Source organism: Phoca vitulina, unplaced genomic scaffold (genome assembly GCF_004348235.1).
Source record: "Phoca vitulina isolate PV1807 unplaced genomic scaffold, GSC_HSeal_1.0 scaffold20, whole genome shotgun sequence".
NCBI classification, from domain to species: domain Eukaryota; kingdom Metazoa; phylum Chordata; class Mammalia; order Carnivora; family Phocidae; genus Phoca; species Phoca vitulina.
Genome location: NW_022589723.1, coordinates 17680322 through 17702602, shown reverse-complemented (window position 1 = coordinate 17702602; position 22281 = coordinate 17680322). Strand labels below are relative to the sequence as shown.

Sequence of the window (22281 nt, the reverse complement as noted above, 5' to 3'; positions counted from 1 at the left end):
GCCTGGGTGATGTTTCCATTTTTATTCTTTTTGCTTATCTGGGTTTTCTCATCTCTCTACAGCAGTAAGTGTTAAGTGGTCATTTAGAAAATCCGCTGTGTTAGATGATAGTATCTGCGCGTCCCTGAGCGCCAAGTGGCCAGCCGGGCAGCGTCTCTCTAAGTGCCTGTCCCTCCCTCCGTGCTGCTGAGAGAGAAGCAATAGCAGGAATAACAGCACTCGTGCGGGCCACTGCCCCCGCACACCCTTGGCTTTGTTCCGGGCTGCGGAGCCGGCGCTCTGTGCGAGGCGGGGGCTCTATGGCCCGAGGCCAGGGGCGGAAAGGCTGCCTGCAGGTTTGCGTTGCTGAGTGCACTGTTTAATTTAGAAGGGCCTTTTATCCTGGATCTCTTGACCAGAATCGGGGGGAAAAGGGGTGGAGTTCATGAAGCCTAGAGGAAGGGCCTTCGAAGGGTGGAGCTAAGGTGCAAGAAGGGAGAACCCTTTAAATAAAGCCCCACACTGGCCGCCCAAGGAGTCCGCCCTCAGTGCCCTCCGTGCCTGTGAGCCGCCGCAGCCCCGGGCAGAGGATGGAGCCCGAGGAGTACAGAGAGAGAGGTGAGCGCTGGGCACCCCTCTCTGCAGGAGCAGATGCCGGGGCTCCGCCCTTAGATTCGGGGTGGGGGGGTTGTCATTTGACAGGAGGAGTAGAATTGCCCTCCGAGAGTTGGTTTCCACAAACTTTTTCCTGAGGAAGGAATGTGGGACCCCGGAATTTAAAACTTTCTCAACCTCTCTTTCATCCTCCCTCTCCCACTCCCCTGTGTCTCCCTTTTCCTGTCCCCTTTCTCCCGAAGAGAGGATTTGGATTCCCCAGCCACTCAACGGGAAAAGGGGATTATTCATATTCTGAAGCAGAAAAAAAGTTTCCTCGAGTATTCTGTAGTCACTGCAAAATCCTTTCTATGTATTCATTTCTGTATGTGTGAATCTGTCAGTGCTGTTCTTTCACTTAGTCCTTCATTTGCTACGTATTTAGTGAGCAGCTACTCTATCTCCAAGCCTTGTGGAATGAGAGAAACCAAACGGTTAGCCTGTTGTCCCGCATGGCTCCTTCAGAGGGACGGGAGATAGTTGCTTCTAATTTTTCTCTTTGTGACTTTTTATATCTTCCTCCCCACCGGTAAGTTATGCTGCCTAAGATTTCTTTGCCGTAAGGTATCGTCCCGCGTTAAATCCAACTTTTCCTCTCCCCTCCACCCAGACCTAACTCACTAAGTAGCTAGCGGCTTTACAACTCAAGTCTGCACTTGCTTATTTCCGGGCTTCCCAAGAGCCTCAAGCAGGTTCCCGTGGACATCCATCCTGTGTGTAGAACACGAATACATTCCTTGTTGCCTCTGGGCAAGTGCGGGGCCAGATCCAGTGCTCTCAGAGCCCTGCTGGGATGCCACTGCAGGAACGAGAAGCATCAACTGTGGGAGGGTTGGAGGAGAGCGAAGGGTGTCGAAATCCCTCTCTTTCTCTTTCATAGTTTTTTTCTGGGATTGGTCCTGCTCATGAGAATCTTCCATGAGCTGGTGCAGAGGCAAGAAATCAGGTTCCTTCTCCTTCTCTCTGTTTTATCTTATCTTATTATTATTATTATTATTATTAGTAGTAGTAGTAGTATTGCAGGGGAAGAAAAGCCTAAGGAGTACTAAGGAGGAATTATAGATATTGAGAGAGACAGAGAGAGGGAGATGAGCACACAGACACAGAAAGGGAGAGAAGCAGAGAGAGAGACTCAGAGGCAGTGAGAGACAAAGGCACTGAAGACTGAAGCCCTGTCCTGGAGAAATGAAAGGGGAGAAAAAAATAATTTATACTCACTTCAGAGTATTTGAATTGGCTATTTTTCTTCCTTATTTATTCATTCATTCATTTGATTTTTTTTTTTCTTTGAGCATCTAAGAAATGTCCTAAGCATTGAGGTGTTGGCGCAAGCAGAGGGAAAGAAACTGAGTGATTAAGACCTGGTTTTGCATACTCCTGAAACCAATATTACACTATATGTTAACTAACAAGAATTTAAATAAAAACCTGACACAAACAAACAAACAGAAAGACACGGTTTTGCATTTTCCCAAGACTTAAGGCTAGTGCAGGATTCTTGGTCTGGGTCTATGGCTGTGCTTTGGGGATGCCATGAGCCTCAGAAATTATACAGCACTTTTTTGTGTGTGCAAGCCCATAGTTTTCATCAGATTCTCAAAGAAGTCCATGGGGTCCAAAAGTGAGAATTACTGGTCCAATGGGAATAGTGAGCAAGTAGATTTTTCAACTTGTATCAGGACCTGGCAGGGGAGTTTGCCATCTATGCTAACAAAGAGTATAGGGTGTGTGTGTGTGTGTGTGTGTGTGTGTGTATAGAAAGAGCCACAGAGTTTCTGATAAACCTGTAAGGTAGTGAATTAATTAGATGTTCTGTTTTTGAGAAGAAAGGAAAGGTAGGAGAGACAATCAAGGTTGATACGGATAAGGGAAAGGGGAGGAAAAATAAATATTTTACTTCAGTGCTTGAGTTTTATATTTCATGATTTTCTGTCTTGTTCGTTTGTTCACTCACACACTCCCTCCGCTGGTCATTCATTCCCTCACTTATTTTTCCATTCATTTAAAAAAAAATATTTATTTAATTATTTAAGAGAGAGAGAGGGAACCAGGGGTGGGGTGAGATGGGGTGGAGGGGGATGGGGAGAGGGAGAGAGAGTCCCAAGCAGACTGTGCCATGCTTGGAACCTGACGCAAGGCTTGATCACATGACCCTGAGATCATCACCCAAGCTGAAACCAAGAGCTGGTCGCCTAACTGACGCCCCCCCCCCTTTTTATTTTAAGTAATCTCTTCCCCCAACTCAGGACTCAAACCCATGACCTTGAGATTAAAAGTTGCATGGTCTACTGACTGAGCCAGCCAGGCGCCCCCACCCTCACTTACTTTTAAATTCTGAAGACACAGCTGATGCTAGGCAGCAGACCTTCTCCCCATCAGCCCACGAATCCATCTAGGCATCAGACCTTCTCCCCATCAGCCCACGAATCCATCTAGGCATCAGACCTTCTCCCCATCAGCCCACGAATCCATCTCCTTCTTCACCAAGTCTCTTGGCCCTGAGCTAAGGGGGTCAGGCATGGATTGGCCAGGCCCAGTCGGGGGACATGAGGCTGGTATCTCCTCCTCCCTTGTAGGGAAAGAGATGGTGGAGTACATCTGCCAGTACCTGAGCACCGTGCGGGAGCGGCGTGTGACTCCGGACGTCCGGCCTGGGTACCTGCGAGCCCAGCTGCCGGAGAGTGCTCCCGAGGAACCTGACAGCTGGGACAGCATCTTTGGGGACATCGAGCGAATCATCATGCCTGGGGTGAGCTACAGTCCCCACAAGGGTGACTCTGGGTTTCGGGGCATTGGAGGGCAGGCAGTAGGCCTGAAGAGAGGCCTGCCTTGGGTAAGCCTGCCACTTGGGCACCAAAATGCCAGCCTGTCGTGTGGGCATGTAGAGGGCCAGGACTTTGAAATTAGGATTCTGAAGCCAGGGCTGCCCTGTGGTGCTGGGTGGGAGGCCGGGGGGCGTTAGCACCTCACCCCAGGGCCTAGTCTGATGGATGCACAGCAGTTGAATGGGATGAGGTAAGGATGAACATCGGGTTTGAGGGGAAAGGCCAATGTGGAGAGCACGACAGAGAGAGGAGGCTGGAGACAGTCCCCGAAGTCCCAGATGGCAGAGCCAGGGACTTTCCCACAGAATGCGGAGACTGGCTGACGGGAAGGAAGGAGGCCGAGAAGATACCCTCCCTTAGGGCACCCCGATTGTCACATAGAGAGGCCCTGGGAGCTGAATGAGACCCTGGCAGCCCCCTCGTTTCTCCTCCTGGAGGTGGGAGTGGTGTCCTTCACTACCAAGGGGAGGTCTCACGATTGAGCTGCTTTTCAGGAGTAGAGAGGAACTTTCCCTGGATCATATATTCCCAGCGACAAAGAGCACAGCCTGGTGACGGCACTGGCAGGGCCAGGGAGCAGACAGAGGCTGGCTGGTGCTTGGGCTGGGGCCCGCCTCTGTGGGCTGTGATGCTGTCCCTGGCCACCATGGGCGAGGAGCTGTGCCAAGGTGCTCATGCTAAAAGTGAGAGCACCGGTCTTCCTCCCACAGAAGGGCTGCTTTTTACTGAGCTCCACGTCACATGCCAGGCCCTGGATGAGCCCTGTTACAGGCTAGCTGCTTCTATCCTACAGTGACCCTACAATCCCTGTTTTACAAATGAGGAAACTGAGGCTCAGGGATGTTAATTGTTTTCTCAAAGTTACAGAGTCTGTAGGCTGGCAGATCCAAGATTTTAGCCCTGGGCCAGTCTGATTCCACAGGCTCTTTCTCCTACACTGATACGTCCTCTCGTGTGTGACTGAGTGCTCCAGCCTGAGCCTGCGCACCCAGGCGCCGCCCTTCAGCGGGACCCCAACACGCTGGCTGTTCTCTTCACTCTGTCTGCTTGGGGCACTGGTGTCCTGAACGGCATGTGTCCAGAGACCTCCCGAGGCTGACTTGGGATTTGCTTCCATCATCCCCTAAAAGCTTTAGATGGGACAGAAATATGCCCGGAGGCAGGGATGACAAATTATCCGAACTCAGAGTAAGTCTGTACAAACGTAGTGGTCGGCAGGTTTGTACAAAACCAATTACTCATCTCTCTCTGACCACTCAGCCTATTTCACAAGCATCTTTTGGGGAAAATTTTCTGTATCGTTACGCTTTATCGTAAAGCTAGCACCCTGATAAGATTATCTCATGGATTTCATTCTGTAAAATGTAATCTGCTGAGGGACCAACTGTAATTTGGTAGTGAGACTGAGAACAACTGTCAGAGGGGGTGGAAATGAGCTGATTTGTTGATTGTAATTCCAGCAGTTGCTGAGGGTGTGGTCAGAGAGGCTCATTTCTGGAACAGAGGTCTGTCTGTTCTTGATAAGGGTTCCTCTGGCTTATCTTATCATATTTATCTTGCAAGAACAGATAATTGCCTCTTGATAGGGTTAGGGGATGGAAGCCCTTCTTTGGGGTTTCCAAAATACTGCCACTAAGGACACTGATAATGAGGGCCCAGTCTTCCAATGCCTCTGAGAGATGGCCTGAAAGCGATTGGCCCTTTGCTTTCTCACGTTGACCAACACCGCAGTGAAGACTGGATTCATTTTTCCCTCCCTGCCATCTCCTAGACACAAAGAGATTAACTGCTCTTCTGCTTTAATTCCAACTCTGGTTAGAAAGACCTCCTCTGCGCTTCATGGGGGTAGAGAGAGAGAGCCACTGAGGGAGAGAAGGCAGGGTGCCACCTTGTTCAGGAGCTTGGGCCCTGGGGTCAGAGAGCCTTGGGTTTCTGTCTTGGCACTGTCATCTGTCCCTGTGAGGTGTGTGTGATCACAGCGATGCTGCTTCGCACTAGCCGGCCCCGATTCTTATCTGTAAAACGGGTTAACGGGAGAACCTATCTCATAGGGGTACTCTGAGAATTAAATGAGATGAAGCGTGGGGAAATGGAAGATATCGTTGTTGCCTTCCACACATTTCGCCTGGCAAAAACCAGAGGAAGAGGTCTGATTATCTAAGAGTCAAGTCAGATTATATGATGTGTCTATCACCGTGTGATTAACTCATCATTAACCTTAGTGCTTTACATTTTGCCAATTTCCTCCCAGAGCAATCCACATGACAACCCCAGGAAACAGGATTTATTTTATGCTGGGAAATTAAGGTGCAGAGGAGTATCCTGTTTTTATGGGGTCTGCATCATATATAAATTTTGAGATCCCTTGTAAGAAAATAAAATTAAGTGTCTTTCTCAAAAAAGACCCATGCAAACACGGGACCTTGGAGCTTAAGTTCATTAGCTTCACAATAAACCTACAAAGTCACACTGCTGGTTAGGGACAAAGGTAGGACTGGAACCCGTGTCCTTGGACTTGAATCGTATACTCCTTCTACCACACACATTGTCTAGGACACTGTCCTTGCTAGTGAGGGATTACAAGAATTTCTGTACACTAAATATCGGTACACTAAGATGTTGACTAATGAGTTCTCAGTAGGGTGGGACATCTAGAATGAGAGGGTTCCATGGGTTCAGGGAAAGGATCAGAGGGGGCTGGGGAACTGGGAAAGGGTTCGTGGAGGAAGTGAGTATTTTGTAGCTTTCTAGGAATTGGCAGGTTTTGGAAGGTTCTGTTAGTGTGGGACGTGCCTGCTTGTCAGGAGACACAGCATTGCTCAAAAGCACAAATGCAGAAATGTACGGGGCATCTTCATCAACAAGAAGATGAAGCCAGATTAGATAATTAATGAGGCCAGTGAGCCTGTTATGGTGGGGCCCTGTCTATCCACCTGGCTCCTGCTTACATCCGGTTCTTCAGTCTGACTGTGGGCTCAGGGCTTAACTTGGAGGTAGGGGTCCCAGGCCCGTGGGCTGGCACTTCGCCCGCCCTTTTCTCTCCTTTCTCCATCCTCACTGGGAAACGAAGGATGGCTTTGAATCCATTCACACTGACCCTCTGTGGGAGCTGTGCGCCCAGAGAGCTCGGCAACCCATAAAACAAAGGATGCTTTTTGCAAGAAACTGGATGGGACAAGCAACCTCTTCTTCTGGAGCTCATAGTCTCCTCTTCCTTTTATTACTGGGCAGGGGTGGCATGGGGGATAAGCATGGGAGACTGAGGTGAACACTATCCAGAAACCACAACCCTAATTACTATACCAGTTTTCATTTTGCATATTCCCTTCTGGTCTTTGCATACATACAAGTGCCCCACTGATGAGGTAGCCTAGAAGATGAGAAATGTGGGTGGCAAGAACACCATGAATATGTTTTATATTTTTATGGAGTTGTGTCATTTACTTGACTGTCTTACAAGGGTCAGCCCATCGCTAGAGTGGCCAGGGAGGGTCTCTGGTAGAGGAAAGCCTCCCAGACATGCTTCCTGGTGCCACATATGTACACGCTCTTCCTCTAGGTGGTACACTGGCAAAGCCCCCACATGCACGCCTACTACCCAGCCCTCACCTCTTGGCCGTCGCTGCTAGGAGACATGCTGGCCGATGCCATCAACTGCTTGGGATTCACCTGGGTGAGTAACCATGGCCGTAGCTGTAACTGGTGGCAGCTGGAGACATAGCAGAAAGTGTCATCCTGGGGCAGGCATATTCTGTCCTGCTCTCTGAATGGGGGTTCTAAGTTAAATATTAACAATGGCTACATTCTTTGAGCTTGAACTTTATAGAAATTATCTCATCTTATCCTTTAACCCTATGGAATCATGAGTATTGGCCCATTTCAGATAAAGAAATGGAGGCTTGGTAACTTACCTCTCCAGGATCACACAGCTCGTAGAGACCGAGATGACATTTGGACTGAGATCTGGTTATTGCTACAGTTTGTGATCCTAACTAAGCACTTTGGTGCCTATGGGTATAACTTCCCTGGGCTCTTGTCTGTGAGGGGTTAGGGATATATCCTCAGACTCCCCTTAACAACCCCCTAAGGACCGAGCTGCTTTAAATTGTGCCAGAAGCCTCCGAGAACAGCTTTATATTTTAAGCCTGAACTGTCACAGGGTGTGTCAGGGAGGGGGGAGGGCTTCGAGGGGAGAGGGGGGAGAGTTGCTATCTTTTCTAGGAAGGAGTGCTTTCTTTCTTAGTCCTAAAACTTGCCCTTGGCCTTCAGGATGCTGCTCACCTGGGTATTTTAGGGACTAGGGAAGCCAAATGGAAGCAATCATTTCTAGGGCTGTTTCTCCATGAAACTTTGGGAGTTAGGAAAGACTCCACCTCATTGAGGGCGGGGCATCAATCCAAAGCCCTACATCCTTTTCCCTCTCTGTTGTGGCAGAGGATGGGGTGGGAATGGGGCACAGGGCCTGACACGGACCCCTTCTCTGGGAGGGGGGAGATAGGCCAGGTTCCCATTGATAGCGTGGGGATGCAGGGAGGGCCAGGGCAGAGACAGATGTGTTTCTGGGGCTGGTGGGGGGATATCTTGGTGTCCTGGGAGCTGTCTGGATGAAGTTGCTTTCCCTCTTCCAGGCCTCCAGCCCTGCATGCACGGAGCTGGAGATGAATGTCATGGACTGGCTGGCGAAAATGCTGGGACTCCCAGAGCACTTCCTGCACCACCACCCCGGCAGCCAGGGAGGAGGCGTCCTGCAGGTGCCTACCTTGGCAAAGCTCCTCCCAGCTTGGGGGCTGAGTAGTGAAAGATAAGCTGAACCCTGGTGCAGGCCATTCTCCTGTTGTCCAGGGAGGTTCCCCCCTCCGCCACTGCGTCACCCCCTCCGCCACTATCACTGCCATCATCCTCTTGCCATTAGCCATCGTCATTATCCTGATGGTCACCATGATGGCTGATGTGGCCCTCAGAGCTACTGCCTCAGCCGCTACCACCACTCCCACTGTGGCTGCCACCGCCACTCTTCTATTTCTCCTTTTTCTTTGAAAAAGATTAAGAAGTCCCCATGGTCACATTTCCAGTACTGCTCGATTCAGTTTCTTTGTTTCTTACCCGACCCCTCCCCTTCCTTGGATCATTTAACACCTTACGGTAAAAGGAAAAGAGAAGACAAGGAGAGACTTCTTGCCCTCCCTCCTGGGTCCAGGAGACCCTGGGCAGTGAGAAAAATGACACCATCAATTGATTTATTTTATCCTACAACACTATCATTTGGATATCTGTCAAATGATAGTTTCTCAAAGATTTCTTGTGTTGTTAAGAGCCATCAGCATAGTGGAGCTTGCTGGGCGCCTCGCGCTGACTGTGCATACTGATGTGTACTTTTGCATCTATAAACCTTGGCATTTATGAGGGCTTGGGTCTGAGACCTTTGAGGACCCCCAGATTCTTGAATTCTACTCTAATACATAATTTTCCTGGTTTTACAACCTCTAAGATAGAGATAATAATAACTAATAATAGAGCAACAGTGTTTTCCTCAGAGAGTGGATATGAACATTCAATGAGCCCTTCTTCTTCTTTTTTTAAGATTTTATTTATTTATTTGACAGGGAGGGAACACAAGCAGAGGAAGTGGGAGAGGGAGAAGCAGGCTGCCCCCTGAGCAGAGAGCCCAATGTAGGATTCAATCCCAGCACCCTGGGATCATGACCTGAGCCAAAGGCAGAAGCTTAACCAACTGAGCCACCCAGGTGCCCCTGAATGAGCCCTTCTTTAAAATAAAAATAGCCATGCTGCCCTGAGATGAGACCTGGAAATTTTGCTAGGCTCATTTGCTAGCTGAGTGACTCCCCCTCTCTCTCTAGTCTTGCAGTGAGATTAAAATCCTCCCAAGGAAGGCAAATTACTGCATGCTGGGGACCTTCTGGGTCGTTTGCAGATAGTTACAACTTCAGATAGTATATCTGGGAGACATGCTAAATGTCTGCCGTACGGGATCTTGCTTTTCATTTAATTATCTCACGGACTCTGTAGGTAAATAGTATCATCACCAATTTTTGAGATTAGAGCACTGGAGCTCAGAGAGGTTAAAAACTTGCCCCGGTTGCCCTGCTGGTAAGTGGAAGAAAGGATTTAAACACACGCTCATCTACATCCAAATGGCGCTTCCTCCTGTATTCATCAGCCATGTTCAGTCCTGTAACATCTCTGAGCATTGCTCTCCTCATCTGTAGACGGGAATCACAAGTACCTCAGAGAGGTTTTATGAGGAGCCAGTGGGATGACAGAACGTTTTGTAAACTACGAATTATTATTATTACTATTCTGCTGGCTTCCTTGTTGCAGAGTGATATCCAGACGCTGAATATCTAGTGGGATCTGATCTATACCGCTATCTGCCAGGCTTTTTAGCAGGGAGAGCAGGGAGCTATATCCGTAGGAAGAGTTCAAGAAGCAAAGACACCAAAGACCGAGTGAATGAATGATGAGAAACCTTTAAGAATTCCGTGAGGTTGCTGAGGGGCCCACCGGATTCCCACAGTCATGGCCAAAACAAAGTCCTATCCAGCCTTCATTTGGATAATTAATTAGTACACCCACTCTGGGAGGCAGCCGAAGGGGTGCTTTTCATTTTATAAACAGAAAAGAGTCCCCGGAGGGGCAACGGTAGCCAAAGGTCACGGGAGCCACAGGTAACAGAACCAAGGCCAAAGTGACCAGCCTCTCACATTAAGCCAGAACCCACTCTCTCGGGAATGTCCCTTTAGAAACACACTCCATTTCCATGTCTAAACTGAATAAATGAAAAGTTCTTTATTTTTAGCAAGCTTTATATGGGGAACAAACGTATCTATAGGCAAATTTGTATCTAGCAGAGGCTGAGCAGTCTCTTTTTGGTCTGTGGCCTCTCAAAGATGTTGGTATTGGGTGCAAATTTGCTTTCATGACTTCCCCGGGGCAATTGGAAGAGAGGCTGGTGTCCCAGGAATGCATAGGGTGTTGTGAACGGAGAATGTGGGATAGACCTGTGAGTCAGGAGAAAGGACAACCCTTTAGGCAGGGGCCAGGGGAATATGCCAAGGGACCAGAGGAAGAGGCTGCCACCAGTAATCCTTCTTCCACTACAGAGCACAGTCAGCGAGTCCACCTTGATCGCCTTGCTGGCAGCAAGGAAGCACAAAATCCTGGAAATGAAAGCATCTGAACCCGGGGCAGATGAGTCCTCCCTGAACGCCCGGCTCATTGCCTATGCCTCTGACCAGGTGAGTTGCCCAGTACAGACCAAACCCTGGGGTCAGGGCTTGGCTTCTGGAATCTTCGTTCTTGAGTAATTTTTTTCTAGACATGAGTATGCTGGAGCTCAGGGCGGCACAGGCCTCAGAAGCTCTCTCCAGGGACCATGGCGGGGAGACACACAGCAAATGTTATTTTTGATTCCCCTAGTCTGGCTTCAGCAGTTTCTGGGGGGTGCTCATCCCGGGTGGACTCTGCTGACAAGTTTCCATGGTCCTTCTAGGCTCACTCCTCAGTGGAAAAAGCTGGTTTGATTACCCTGGTGAAGATGAAGTTTCTGCCTGTGGACGACAACTTCTCACTCCGAGGGGAGGCTCTTCAGAAAGCCATCAAGGAGGACAAGGAACGGGGCTTGGTGCCTGTTTTTGTAAGTCAGAACGGGTTCTCGGCTTAGAATGATAGGACCTGGAGGCGAGGAAGGAATTTGGGCAGAATTTAGGCAAGTAACATGCTGAAAAAAAAAAAAAAGCAGAACAATTGTCAAATACGATGTTTATGAGTTGCTATTTGTTGGTGTGTTAGGAAATAAATTTTGTGGGTCATAATCCGTATAAGAAACAAATAAGAATACAAACCATCAGAGCGCATTCCTATAGCCAGAATTGTATGGTTTGGTGAAACTTTTCTTTCAAATGCACACATGTACTAGATTGCTATATAAAATGTATTTCTTACTGCGGGTCATGGTAAAATGTAATGTGAAATACACGCTTTTCCAGTGGGATGGGTAGGATAGATAATAGCTGTGGTTAAATCTTTTTCTTCAGGCCAACTGTGTCACATGAACCCCCCTTCCCACATTAACTTCCTTTATTTCCCTTCAGGTGTGTGCTACACTGGGGACCACTGGGGTCTGTGCATTTGACTGCCTGTCAGAGCTGGGTCCTATCTGTAAGTGTCTGCCTTGTCTGGCTAGGAAGTCATGAACTTTAGACTGTTCCCTAGAGCAAGAACCTGAAACTAGCTCCGTGGCATTATCTTCCCCCTCGTGGGTCAGTGCAGAGAGCTTAAGAAGAGCCACCAAAGGTCACAGGGCAGCCAGGGCACTGCTTTTCCCAGCAGTGGACCGGGGCTTAGAGCTCCCCCCCAGCCCTTGCCTTGCATCCTCTTTAGGAAGCAACAGTGGGAGAGTCTCGGGTTTTCGTGCCCTCTCATTTGTATGTCAAAATCTACTTAAAACAGGCCATATGCGAAACACAGGGTAAAGGAGGCACCGTGAAATACTTTCTATTCTAGCCCAAGGAAAGGAAGATGGTAGGGTAGGGGAAACCATGGGGGAAGATATAGGCAGGGAAGAAACCCAAATGGGGTTGCTTAAAATCCCCAAGCAAGAAACCCACCAGGAAAGAGAGACATCCCTTCTGGAACATTTGTTAGATGCGTTAACCCTGCTCTCCGGACCAGCGGGGAGTTGCTTTCTGTGCCAGGAACTTCTAGCCTGTCGACCCTCTGGCCGGTGAGAGCAAAAGCCCGGCCGTAGCTCCGTGGATTTTCCCTTCGGAGGCCCCACCCTTCCCGTCCTGTGCCGCCCCTGCCCCCGCCCCATGGCCCTTCCCCCGGTCCTGCCTCCCAGCCAGGCAACGTTTTTCTCCCCAGGTGCCACTGAGGGGTTGTGGCTCCACATCGACGCTGCGTACGCAGGCACGGCCTTCCTGTGCCCCGAGTTCCGGGGGTTTCTGAAGGGCGTCGAGTACGCCGATTCCTTCACCTTCAATCCCTCCAAGTGGATGATGGTGCACTTCGACTGTACTGGCTTCTGGTGAGTGAGGCAGCCCAGCTTCCGGCCCGCGGGCAAGCCTGGCTTCCTCTGGAGAGGCCTCAGCCACTAATGCCTGTTTGGAAACCCACAGGGTCAAGGACAAGTACAAGCTGCAGCAGACCTTCAGCGTGAACCCCGTCTACCTCAGGCATGCCGACTCCGGCACGGCCACTGACTTCATGGTGAGTGGCCAGAAACGGCCTCTGGGATGGAAGCTCACTGCACCTGACCCCAGAAGCTCTCCTTGATGTTGGCTTCCGTCCGAAACTGGCATATTGTGAACCCATCCCATAATATGTTGCTGTATGCCTTCGGTTTCTAAGCATATCGAATGAAACCCAGAAAACTGTTAAAAAGCCTAGAAAATGAGACCAACCTCTGAGGCAATATGCCCATTTCCTGAATATGTGTGGCATTCCTTAATTTCCAGAGATGCCTTTTCTACCATGAGTGAATGGATTCCCTTCTGTCTCCGTCTTGGATAATCTTTTCTGCTTAGTGCCCAGCAGCAGGGAAGGGTGGAGAATCTCCGTGGGTAGGGAAAGACGCTCCTTGCTTGAATTGCTTTCATCTTTTGTCCCCAGGGCGGTGGAGGCACGGTGGGAGGCTCCACGGGAGGGGGTGGGGGCACAGGTACCCTTCCTGAGTTTCTGGATGCTGCCAACTAGTCCTGGCCTTCTCAGCTGGTTGCACCTCCATCTCTTGAACGTGCCCACGTTTTCAGCCTGTACTATCTCCTGGGGAAATGAATTCTTCAGATTTACTCCTCAGTTTGAAGAGGAGCCTTTTCTTTAATTGTAGGGGAGACAGAGATGTAAACCAGTTATACCCGTGGCCAATGGGAGGCATCAGAGCAGAGTAGGCGAGCTTGGTTTGAAATGCTACCCCAGCAGTGGGCCTTTGGGAAACTTAGTGGCTCTCTCTGAGCTGTGGCTTCCTCATCTGTAAAATGGGCACAGTGATCCTGATTTCACAGACCCTGATTCACAGAGGCTGAAATGGGAACATACATATAGATCACTTAATGCAGTCCTGGGAATGTGGCAAATGCTCAATTAACGGTAGGGCTAATATTGCTAAAAATTCTTCTTTTAAGCTGCAGAGATTCGCTATAGGAAAGTGGTTAAGCGTTGAGGTGCTAAAGCCGGATGGCCTGTGTTTGAATCCTTGTTCCTCCATTTATTAACCTTTTAATAAATGGCCTTGGTCAAATGACTTAACCTCTGTGTCTTGGTTTCCTCATCTGTAAAATGAGGATGATGATAATAATATTGGCTTCTTAGGCTTGTCGTGAGATTAAATGAGTTAATGCCGTGAGGCAGAGAGAGCAATGCCTGGTGTCTGTGATTCAGTTTGTAAAGAGATGGTTCTGTCTTATCTCCTTGGGCAACTGAAATGTCTTGGCCTTTTAGTCCTAAAATAATAGCTCTGTCATCTCTTGATTGTATTGCTTATTCTCCCTCAGACCAGCTCACACTTCCTTTAGATTTTTGAGGCTTTTTGATTGGAATTGTAGGTACTCAGCTTACAGACCCTCGAGAGGTTGCTAAAAATAGACGAATAATGGTTCTTGCATCTTCACTGCCCTGTCTGGTAGGTTTTCAGCAACTTTTTAATTAAAAAAACATTTCCACAGCATCCCAAGGGGCAGAGCTCTTCAGGGATAATTCTAAGTTTCTTTCTTGAGTGTGAAATGGGAAATGGTACCCATTCTTCCATAAGTGTATTTGGATCATCATAACTTAAGAGCATTATCTTACCTTTGCCCATTTTGGATCTCGTGTTACCTTTTTGTTTGCTTGTGTGTTCCCACCAGTGTCATGAGATCTTTCTGTGGTTTGTTCCCATCAGTTTGGACATTTTATGGTACTCTCTCTCTTCTAGATAACTTTTTATAAAAAAGATTGAATTATACTTTTCGTAGCACTTGTCCAGGGAACCCTTATTATTTATATTTCCACATCCAGAAGGTGCGCTTTATGCGTTTCCTTCCCCCACCTCTAATTCTATGGATTCCATTTTCAAGTCTAAAAGAAACTTCTAGAAAATGGGAGCTTCTATCTGTTGTGATCCTGGGAGTCTTCACCGCTGCTCTGACCCAAGCTCTTTCTCCCCCAGGTGGCTGTAGCTATAAATAGAAGCCCAGCCATGTTTGAGAGGAGCCAGGAATAAGCAGCATCCTGGGAGAGAAGACTTACGGACTTCATTCCTGGGCTCTGGCACCACCTAAAATCAGGGCTAGATTTTCTGACCTCAAGCTCCCACTAGCAGATGGGGCATTGTCTTGCCTTTGGCAGGGGAGACCTGCAAAACCTTGGAAGGACACAGAGGAGGCTTGGGGAATGTCTGGATTTAAAGAAGAGCCACGTCACCCTTTCTAAGTCCAAATTTCCTGCTCTAACCGAGAATATCAGCTAGCTGGGTCAGCATGGATTGGTTTTGGAATAGTGACAAGAGGAACAACTGGGCATATGAACATAGTGTGAAGAAATAAAAAATAAAATCATCTCTGCCTCTCATTTTAATTTGCTGGTGAGATAAAGTAGCCAATTAGCCATAACCATTTGGGAAGCCATGTTTCTAGAGAAGGCTCTTATTATCCATTCATTATTTTCCCAAAGTGTCCATCTCCTAAGGGATGAAGCTGACTGCTTTCCCTGTCACAGGGATTTTGTCCTGTGTCCAGGTTTTGATGCCCTCTGCTGGTAAACGAAAGTCCCCAAGCTGGAGAACAAAGGCTTAGTACTTGACATAGGAGAAACATTGTCCATCCACAACGGGACAGTGTCCCCAAAGGGAGAGTGCCCATGCCAGGTCAGGAAGTGAGTGTGAAGGGTGAAGGTGAGCACATTTTTGAGGATTTGGTAATCCTGTGGACAAGTACATGAATATCAGTGGAACAAATATTTATTTTTGGTCAACAGAAATTGTGGTGAAGCTTTCTGACATTTGAAGAAGAGGTCATTAGAAACTACATTACCACATCAGGGTAACTGTCACTGTTTTCCAAAGCCTTTGGTCTGTTTTCAGATGTGTGAAACTGGTTTGAAATTGGTTTGAAAATGTTTCGATCTAGGGTGCCCACGGCCTTGAACTTTAAGCTCTGTTGATTTGGTTACCAGGAACAGAGGGTCAATTTTAGTTTCATAGAGGCCCAGATGTGGATGCTCATTTGAAACCTGAAAGCTGGAGTCATGGCTCCTGAGGGCACGGGAATGTCACAAGAATGTCACAGGAAGAAGTCAGGACCAGACCGTGACATTAAATAACGATCATCTTGGCTCTAGGCAGAAAGACTGCTGTGGTTTGTGGCTCACATTTTTATCACCTAAATGGCTACCGCTTGCTGACGACTTCCTGTGAAGCTCTTTGCATTGGTTCTCTTCGCGCCACTTCCCTCGGAGGTGCTGCTCGTTCTCGGTCTCACGAGGAGCCAGTGGGTGGCATCACCCAGGAAGTGGCAGAGCCGGAGGGGAAACCCACGTCTGCGGGGCTGGTAGCGTCCCAGCTCTTGACCACTCTTCTTTACATTTTGGGGGGAATAGAAATACTATTCTCTGCAATTTGAGGAACTTAGATTCTTTTCAAGAAAAAAAAAGTGTATTGCACCATCTTGAATATCAGTTTGAAATGTTTAAAGCAGCATTTGAAGCAAAATGGGTTCTCCTTGGTTCAGGGTCATGGGCTTGGTTTCTACTTGTCATGCTCTTGGACAAGGGTAACTCTTGGCCACCTTCCCACGTGACAGGGCAGCCTTTGGTAACTTGCCTTGGCTTTTTCTCCTTAGCAACAGCTTCCGGAGTCGTGGTGACACCGTCTATCCCTGGAGGGCAGGGCAGGCAGGGCATGACAACGCCAAGGAGTGTGTGAGGGAGCAGCGCCCTTGCCTCTAACCATCAGCCCTGTGTGCCTTTGTTCTAGCACTGGCAGATCCCCCTGAGCCGGCGGTTTCGCTCTATCAAACTCTGGTTCGTGATTCGGTCCTTTGGCGTGAAGAATCTTCAAGCGCACGTCAGACATGTATGTAGTCTTGCTGTGTGTCCTTGTGGGGGAGGAAGACTGGTTTCTGCCCAGGGGACCTGCGGTGTATGGCTCAGGTGTCTGGACCTGTTCTTGGGCTCCTGGGACTTGATTATTCAGGGTAGCCATTTCTTTGTTAGCTCGAGGGACCCTGAGCAGAACATGACACCGGGGGCTATCTGCTGTCTGTTCCCCTGCAGGAGGGTCTCATTATGCCTTCTGTTAGTTGTCAAGCACCGGGGAGTGATGGCCTGAGAGCCTGTTTTGCAGAGAGAGAAAGAAAATAGACCAAAGGGCAGTGTGTGTGTCTGGGGTAGGAACATATCTTTCTAAGAATTACTCTGATTATCACAGCTGCCTGAAAATTTGAGTCACTCATGGTTATGCCTGAGACACGGCTCTTCTGGCTTGGACATGTAGACCTACCAAGTCTGGAACAAGCCTCTCTGCTTTGTATCAATACCTATTTACCGAAGGTAAATATTTGGTACAATTTATTCTAACTGAACTCAACAGCAACAACAACAACATCATTGTGCTAGAAATAAGACCCAGAAGTAAGTGAGACAGGCAGTGCTCCTCTGTCATATTCTTCATGAAACGGGCAGGACTTGACAGAATTTTGGCTAGCAGCATTTTTCGTCCATTTCTCCGAGCACCTTTGAATAAGGCAAAACCATTGATAAAAGCCGTGGATAAGTCCGAAGACATTGTCCGTTATTATTCTGTGTGTCTTTCCCCTTCTACCTTCCCTTTAGGGAATTTCTTCTATATGAAATAAACACAAAACCAAATGAAATGGTTGAAGCAGTAACTATGACCGGTTTACTGTTGGGAATTTTACATTTGTAATAAACATCAAGGTATTTGGCGACCGAATGTTTATCAGTGAGTGGCTGTAGTAGGCATGTAGTAGGGACATCAGGCACTTTGTGCTCTCTCAAGATCCTCAGACTCAAGATTGGAGGTAGTGGGCCGGGAAATGAGACAGTGGAGGTTACAAGTCACCAAGAAAGCTCTTTTGTGTGCAACTTAGGACTGGATAGGCAGCGTGCAGGTGCTGGCCGACTCCCTAATGCTCCTCTTGCAAGTCAAAGCTCCGAATTCCCATCAGTTCCCCCACTCCCTACACTAGGCCCACACTTCTGGGCCTGGCTTTCAAGGACCCGGGTATCAGCCTTTATTTTAGCTCAGGCTTCCCACTGACCCATTACAGGTGTATCCTCAGTCTGCCTCTGCACCTTCACCTGTGCTTTGTCCTTCTGGATTTCTTTCTCTTCTCCAAATGTTGTTAAAGGATTACGTTTCATTTCTCCCAGGAGCTTCCCTGACTATTCCATCTGCCCTAGTCACGGTCACTGCTTCCTTGGCATTCCTAAGATCACCTACTCAAGCACACTTATAAAACTGAGCTCACAGGGGACCAATGTCCCACAACAGTAAGGGGTGGAACCAAAACAGAGTTGTTGTGAGTTAATTTTATTTCTTCAACTTGACTGAGATCATAATTACTACTTGCATAGGGTCTTAAGTTTTAAAAATACCTTATAGTGTTTCATTAGATTCTTACAACAATGCTTGGGATGGTCACCCTGACCAGCCCCGTATCAGAAGCGAGGCTCAAAGATGGTAATTGCGCTGCTGAAGAGTGGAAAGCCTTCTCTCTTCACAATTTTGGGCTGTCTTCTACTATGTGAGCTCTTGAAGGTTATGTAAAACCAAGATGTGTATCTCTCTGTAATACAGTAATGCTTTAGAGCATGGAATCTGGGTTTGGTTTTTCTGTTCTACCCTTTACTGTTTGGTGACCTTGGACAAATTACTTAAACTTTTGTGTTTGGCTTCCTGATTTATAAGATGGGAAAATGATAATACGTCTCAAAGGTTAATGGTGATGATTAAATGAGATAATACATATAAAGCCCTTACTTAGTACAGGACCTAATACTCACCTAAGTATTCAATGAATATTTTTTCTTTCCTTTCCTCCTCCTTCTCCTTCTTCTGCTTCTTCCTCTTCCTCCCCTTCCCCATCCTCCATTTTTTTTTCTCTTCTTCTAATGATAACAGATGACTCCCCTCATCAACATCATCATCATCATTCATCATTTTCTATCACCTACAATTGGGATTGGTAAACTTTTTCTGTAAAAGACAGACAGTAACTGTTTCTGGCTTTGTGAGCCATACTGTTTCTGTTGCAACTATTCAATTCCGACATTGTAGCACAAAAGCCACTGTAGACAATACATAAACAAATGGGCATGGCTATGTTCCAGGAAGGCGCTGTGTTTGGCCTTGGGGCTGTAGTCTGCCCACGCTCGACCTAGATTGGTTCAGGGCATGGGTAGCAGCAATGCTTTCCTTACTCACGAAGGTGGCAGGGATGCTGAGCCATTTCCTCTCTCCCCTGGCCCCTGCTTCTACCTTGTCACAATCAGCTTACATTGTAGGAAGCAGCAGAGCATGGTGGGAGGAGCATGTACTTGGTGACCAGGAGACCTGCATTGTGCCACTTGTACCTCAGGGAAGTCACTTTCCTTGAGCCCCGCTGAGAAAATTAGGAGGTTAAGACAGAAGAAACGGGAGTGTGGCGTGAACATGGGGAAGGAAAAGAAAGCAAAAGTATGCAACCATGAAGGGAATGCTAAGTCTGAGATCAGAGGCTTAAAGAGAAGGATAGATCAAAACCTAAAAAGAAAGAAAAGAAAGATCCCAGTGTACTCAAGGAAAGAGAGGTCCCCCAACATCCTTCCTGCTTATTCTTCTGGTATAACAGCTGGGCCCACCTGACCACATCCTGCTTGATACCAACTTCATCAACTTTTCCATTAAAACCAAACTTGACCTAGTGTAGTCAATGATGGACTGTCTGTAGGCCACGTGTCTCCCTTGTATAACTGACTGTGTAATGGCCCAAATTGAGAAACTGGGGCAAAAGTGGTATGATTAGCTAAAATCCTTTGAGTTCTCTTGAAATTGAGTAGCAAGTCTGAGAACCAGGTGATTCAATGAGAACCACGTGAGAATAATTACTTAGCAAATATTTTATTGAGATCCTTCTGGATGCTTAAAGAAATTTTTTAGAAATGAAAGAAAAGGTAAGTCCTGTCCTTGTTTAGTTAATAATCTTAGGTTTTAAAAAAAAAGGGAATTTTAAAAAATGACATAAACTTCAGTGAAAGATTAATATGGTACAAAGCTTTAAATTTTTTTATTGTGGGAAAATATCCATAATGTAAACTTGACCACTTTAACCATTTTTAAGTGTAAAATTCAGTGACATTGTGTACACTCCCAATATGTGCAACCATCATTACTATTTCCAGAACTTTTTCCATCATCCCAAACAGAAATGTTGTACTTGTTAAACTTGTGCAGTTTTCTTTCTTTCTTTCCTTCTTCCTTCCTTTCTTTCTTTTTCTTTCTTTCTCTTTCTTTTCTTTCTTTCTTTTTCCTAACTTCCCTCCTTCCTTCCTTCCTTAAGATTTTATTTATTTATTTGAGAGAGAGAGAGAGAACACAGAGGGAGACTGAGCAGGGAGCCTGACGTAGGGCTCCATCCCAGGACCCTGAAATCATGACCTGAGCTGAAGGCAGGTGCTCAACTGAGCCACCCAGGCACCCTGAGAGTTTTCTATGATGTACGTGGGGAGGATGTATAAAAATGTATTCTCTGTGGAATGAAAAAAAAGAGGAGGTAATGAAACAACATGTGAGGTATAAGGTATGAAAAGGTTTGAGAGGCAAGGGAAAGATGTAGGCTTAGGATATGGACAGGGCTGTTGACAGCCCACATGGTGCCTCTACATACTGTGAAAACAAGAATCTCTTCCTCTGGGCAGATCCAGCCTGTACAAATTATCTGGCTGGGAACGCAGAGATTGGGCTGGGTTTTGGCCCTCGCTTGCCACCTGGACCAGTAAGAAAGCTGTGAAGCCAGGATTTGAGGCCAGATTGCATTGATTGCAAAGCACATGCATTCTGGCTCTGGGGCTGAGTTGAAAGAGAGCCCTCAGAAATGAGTTCCTGAGGTGGATCTGATATGACAAGCAATAGGACATTGCTCACGGGAGGTTTTCCAGCTTGGAATATGAGCTACATCAAATGGAGAAGAAAATCAGGCAGAAGCCATTCAGAACTCTGTGGTTCAAATGTGTCACGTTTAAACCCATTTAGCAGTGTGAAACTTTATGCAGAATTGTCCCTTGCCGATTATTAATCTCAGTTCTCTCTATATTTACAATTTTAGGGCACTGAAATGGCAAAATATTTTGAGTCTCTGGTCAGAAATGACCCTTTCTTTGAAATCCCTGCCAAGAGGCACCTTGGCCTGGTGGTTTTTCGCCTAAAGGTAATGCCATCTTCCATGGCTTATAATTATGTTATTTGGTGGTTGTTCAGCCTCTTGGATCTATAAATACTGGGCTTCTGGGGATGCTTAGGGGGGGATGTGACATAGACATCATTTCTCTTTATTCTTCAAACAGGGTCCTAATTGTCTCACAGAAAGTGTATTAAAGGAATTAGCTAAAGCTGGCCGTCTCTTCCTCATCCCGGCCACTATCCAGGACAAATTGATCATCCGTTTCACTGTGACATCCCAGTTCACCACCAGAGGGGACATCCTGAGAGACTGGAATCTCATTCGAGATGCTGCTACTCTCATCCTGAGTCAGCACTGTACTTCCCAACCTAGCTCTCAGGTTGGGAATCTCATCCCCCTAACCACGGGCCCCAGAGCCTTGGCCAATGGGATGTCCCTTCAGTCTGCCAATGGGGCAGGCTATGACCAAGCCCAGGCCAGGAAGATCATCAAGCAGCCTCAGTGTGTGGGAGCCAGTCCTATGAAAAGGGAAGACAGCTGCCATCTTGAAACCCTCTTGGACCCACTTGATGATGACTGCTTTTCAGAAGAGGCCCCAGACGTCACCAAGCACAAGCTATCCTCCTTCCTGTTCAATTATTTGTCTGTGCAAAATAAGAAGAAGGCCGTGCGTTCCTTCAGTTGCAACAGCATGCCTGTGAGTGCGCAGAAGCCGCTGCCTGCGGATGGCTCCGTGAAGAATGGTGGCTCCTCCAGGGCCAGAATCTTCTCTAGGTTCCCAGAAGAGATGATGATGTTAAAGAAAAGTGCCTTCAAAAAACTCATCAAGTTTTACAGCGTCCCAAGCTTTCCAGAATGTAGCTCTCAGTGTGGGCTCCAGTTGCCCTGTTGCCCTCTGCAGGCGATGGTTTAGACCAGGGGTTTCAGCCAGAGTCCAAGAATGTGTTTCAGGGAGCTGCTGAGCCCCTCAGAATTGTATGCTGAATTTGTGTGCTTATGTGTATGTGCATTTTTCTTAAGAGAGAGCCCATCACTTTATCAGATTCTCGCAGAGGTTCATGACCCATGACAAGATACAAATGAGGAGCTTAAGGCAGCGTGGTACAGAAGGTCCCAGCCGTCTGGTCAGAGAGAAAGGACCCCAGGAAGTGTACTGACAGGCAGCTTCTATGGTTCAGCTTGTGATATGAAATATATTATAGAAATAAATTGTACTTGTCCCTGAAAAAAATATCTTGTGTGACTTAATTGACCACTGAGACATTGACTAATTCATCAGAGCATATCCTGGAGCCTAAATGTATGTACTTATGGATTCTACTTTTCGGGATGTTGAAGGTGTGGATTTAGCTTTGAAAGAATGACTTTGGAGGAGCCCTTGGTATGAAGAAGGCAGGCAGTTTGAGGAGGCACTGTGACTCACAGTTTAT

General features: G+C 47.4%; 1 protein-coding gene across 1 annotated transcript; it reads left to right on the top strand.

The window, feature by feature from the left end:
- Positions 1-569: 569 nt before the first annotated feature.
- HDC (histidine decarboxylase) lies at positions 570-21764 on the top strand. The gene is made up of 12 exons (XM_032418017.1): positions 570-597; positions 3210-3382; positions 7018-7131; positions 8087-8209; positions 10580-10714; positions 10969-11112; positions 11570-11636; positions 12342-12504; positions 12596-12686; positions 16426-16524; positions 20777-20878; positions 21015-21764. Exons 1-12 carry the CDS (start codon positions 570-572, stop codon positions 21762-21764), a joined length of 1989 nt encoding a protein of 662 aa, XP_032273908.1.
- Positions 21765-22281: the final 517 nt, after the last annotated feature.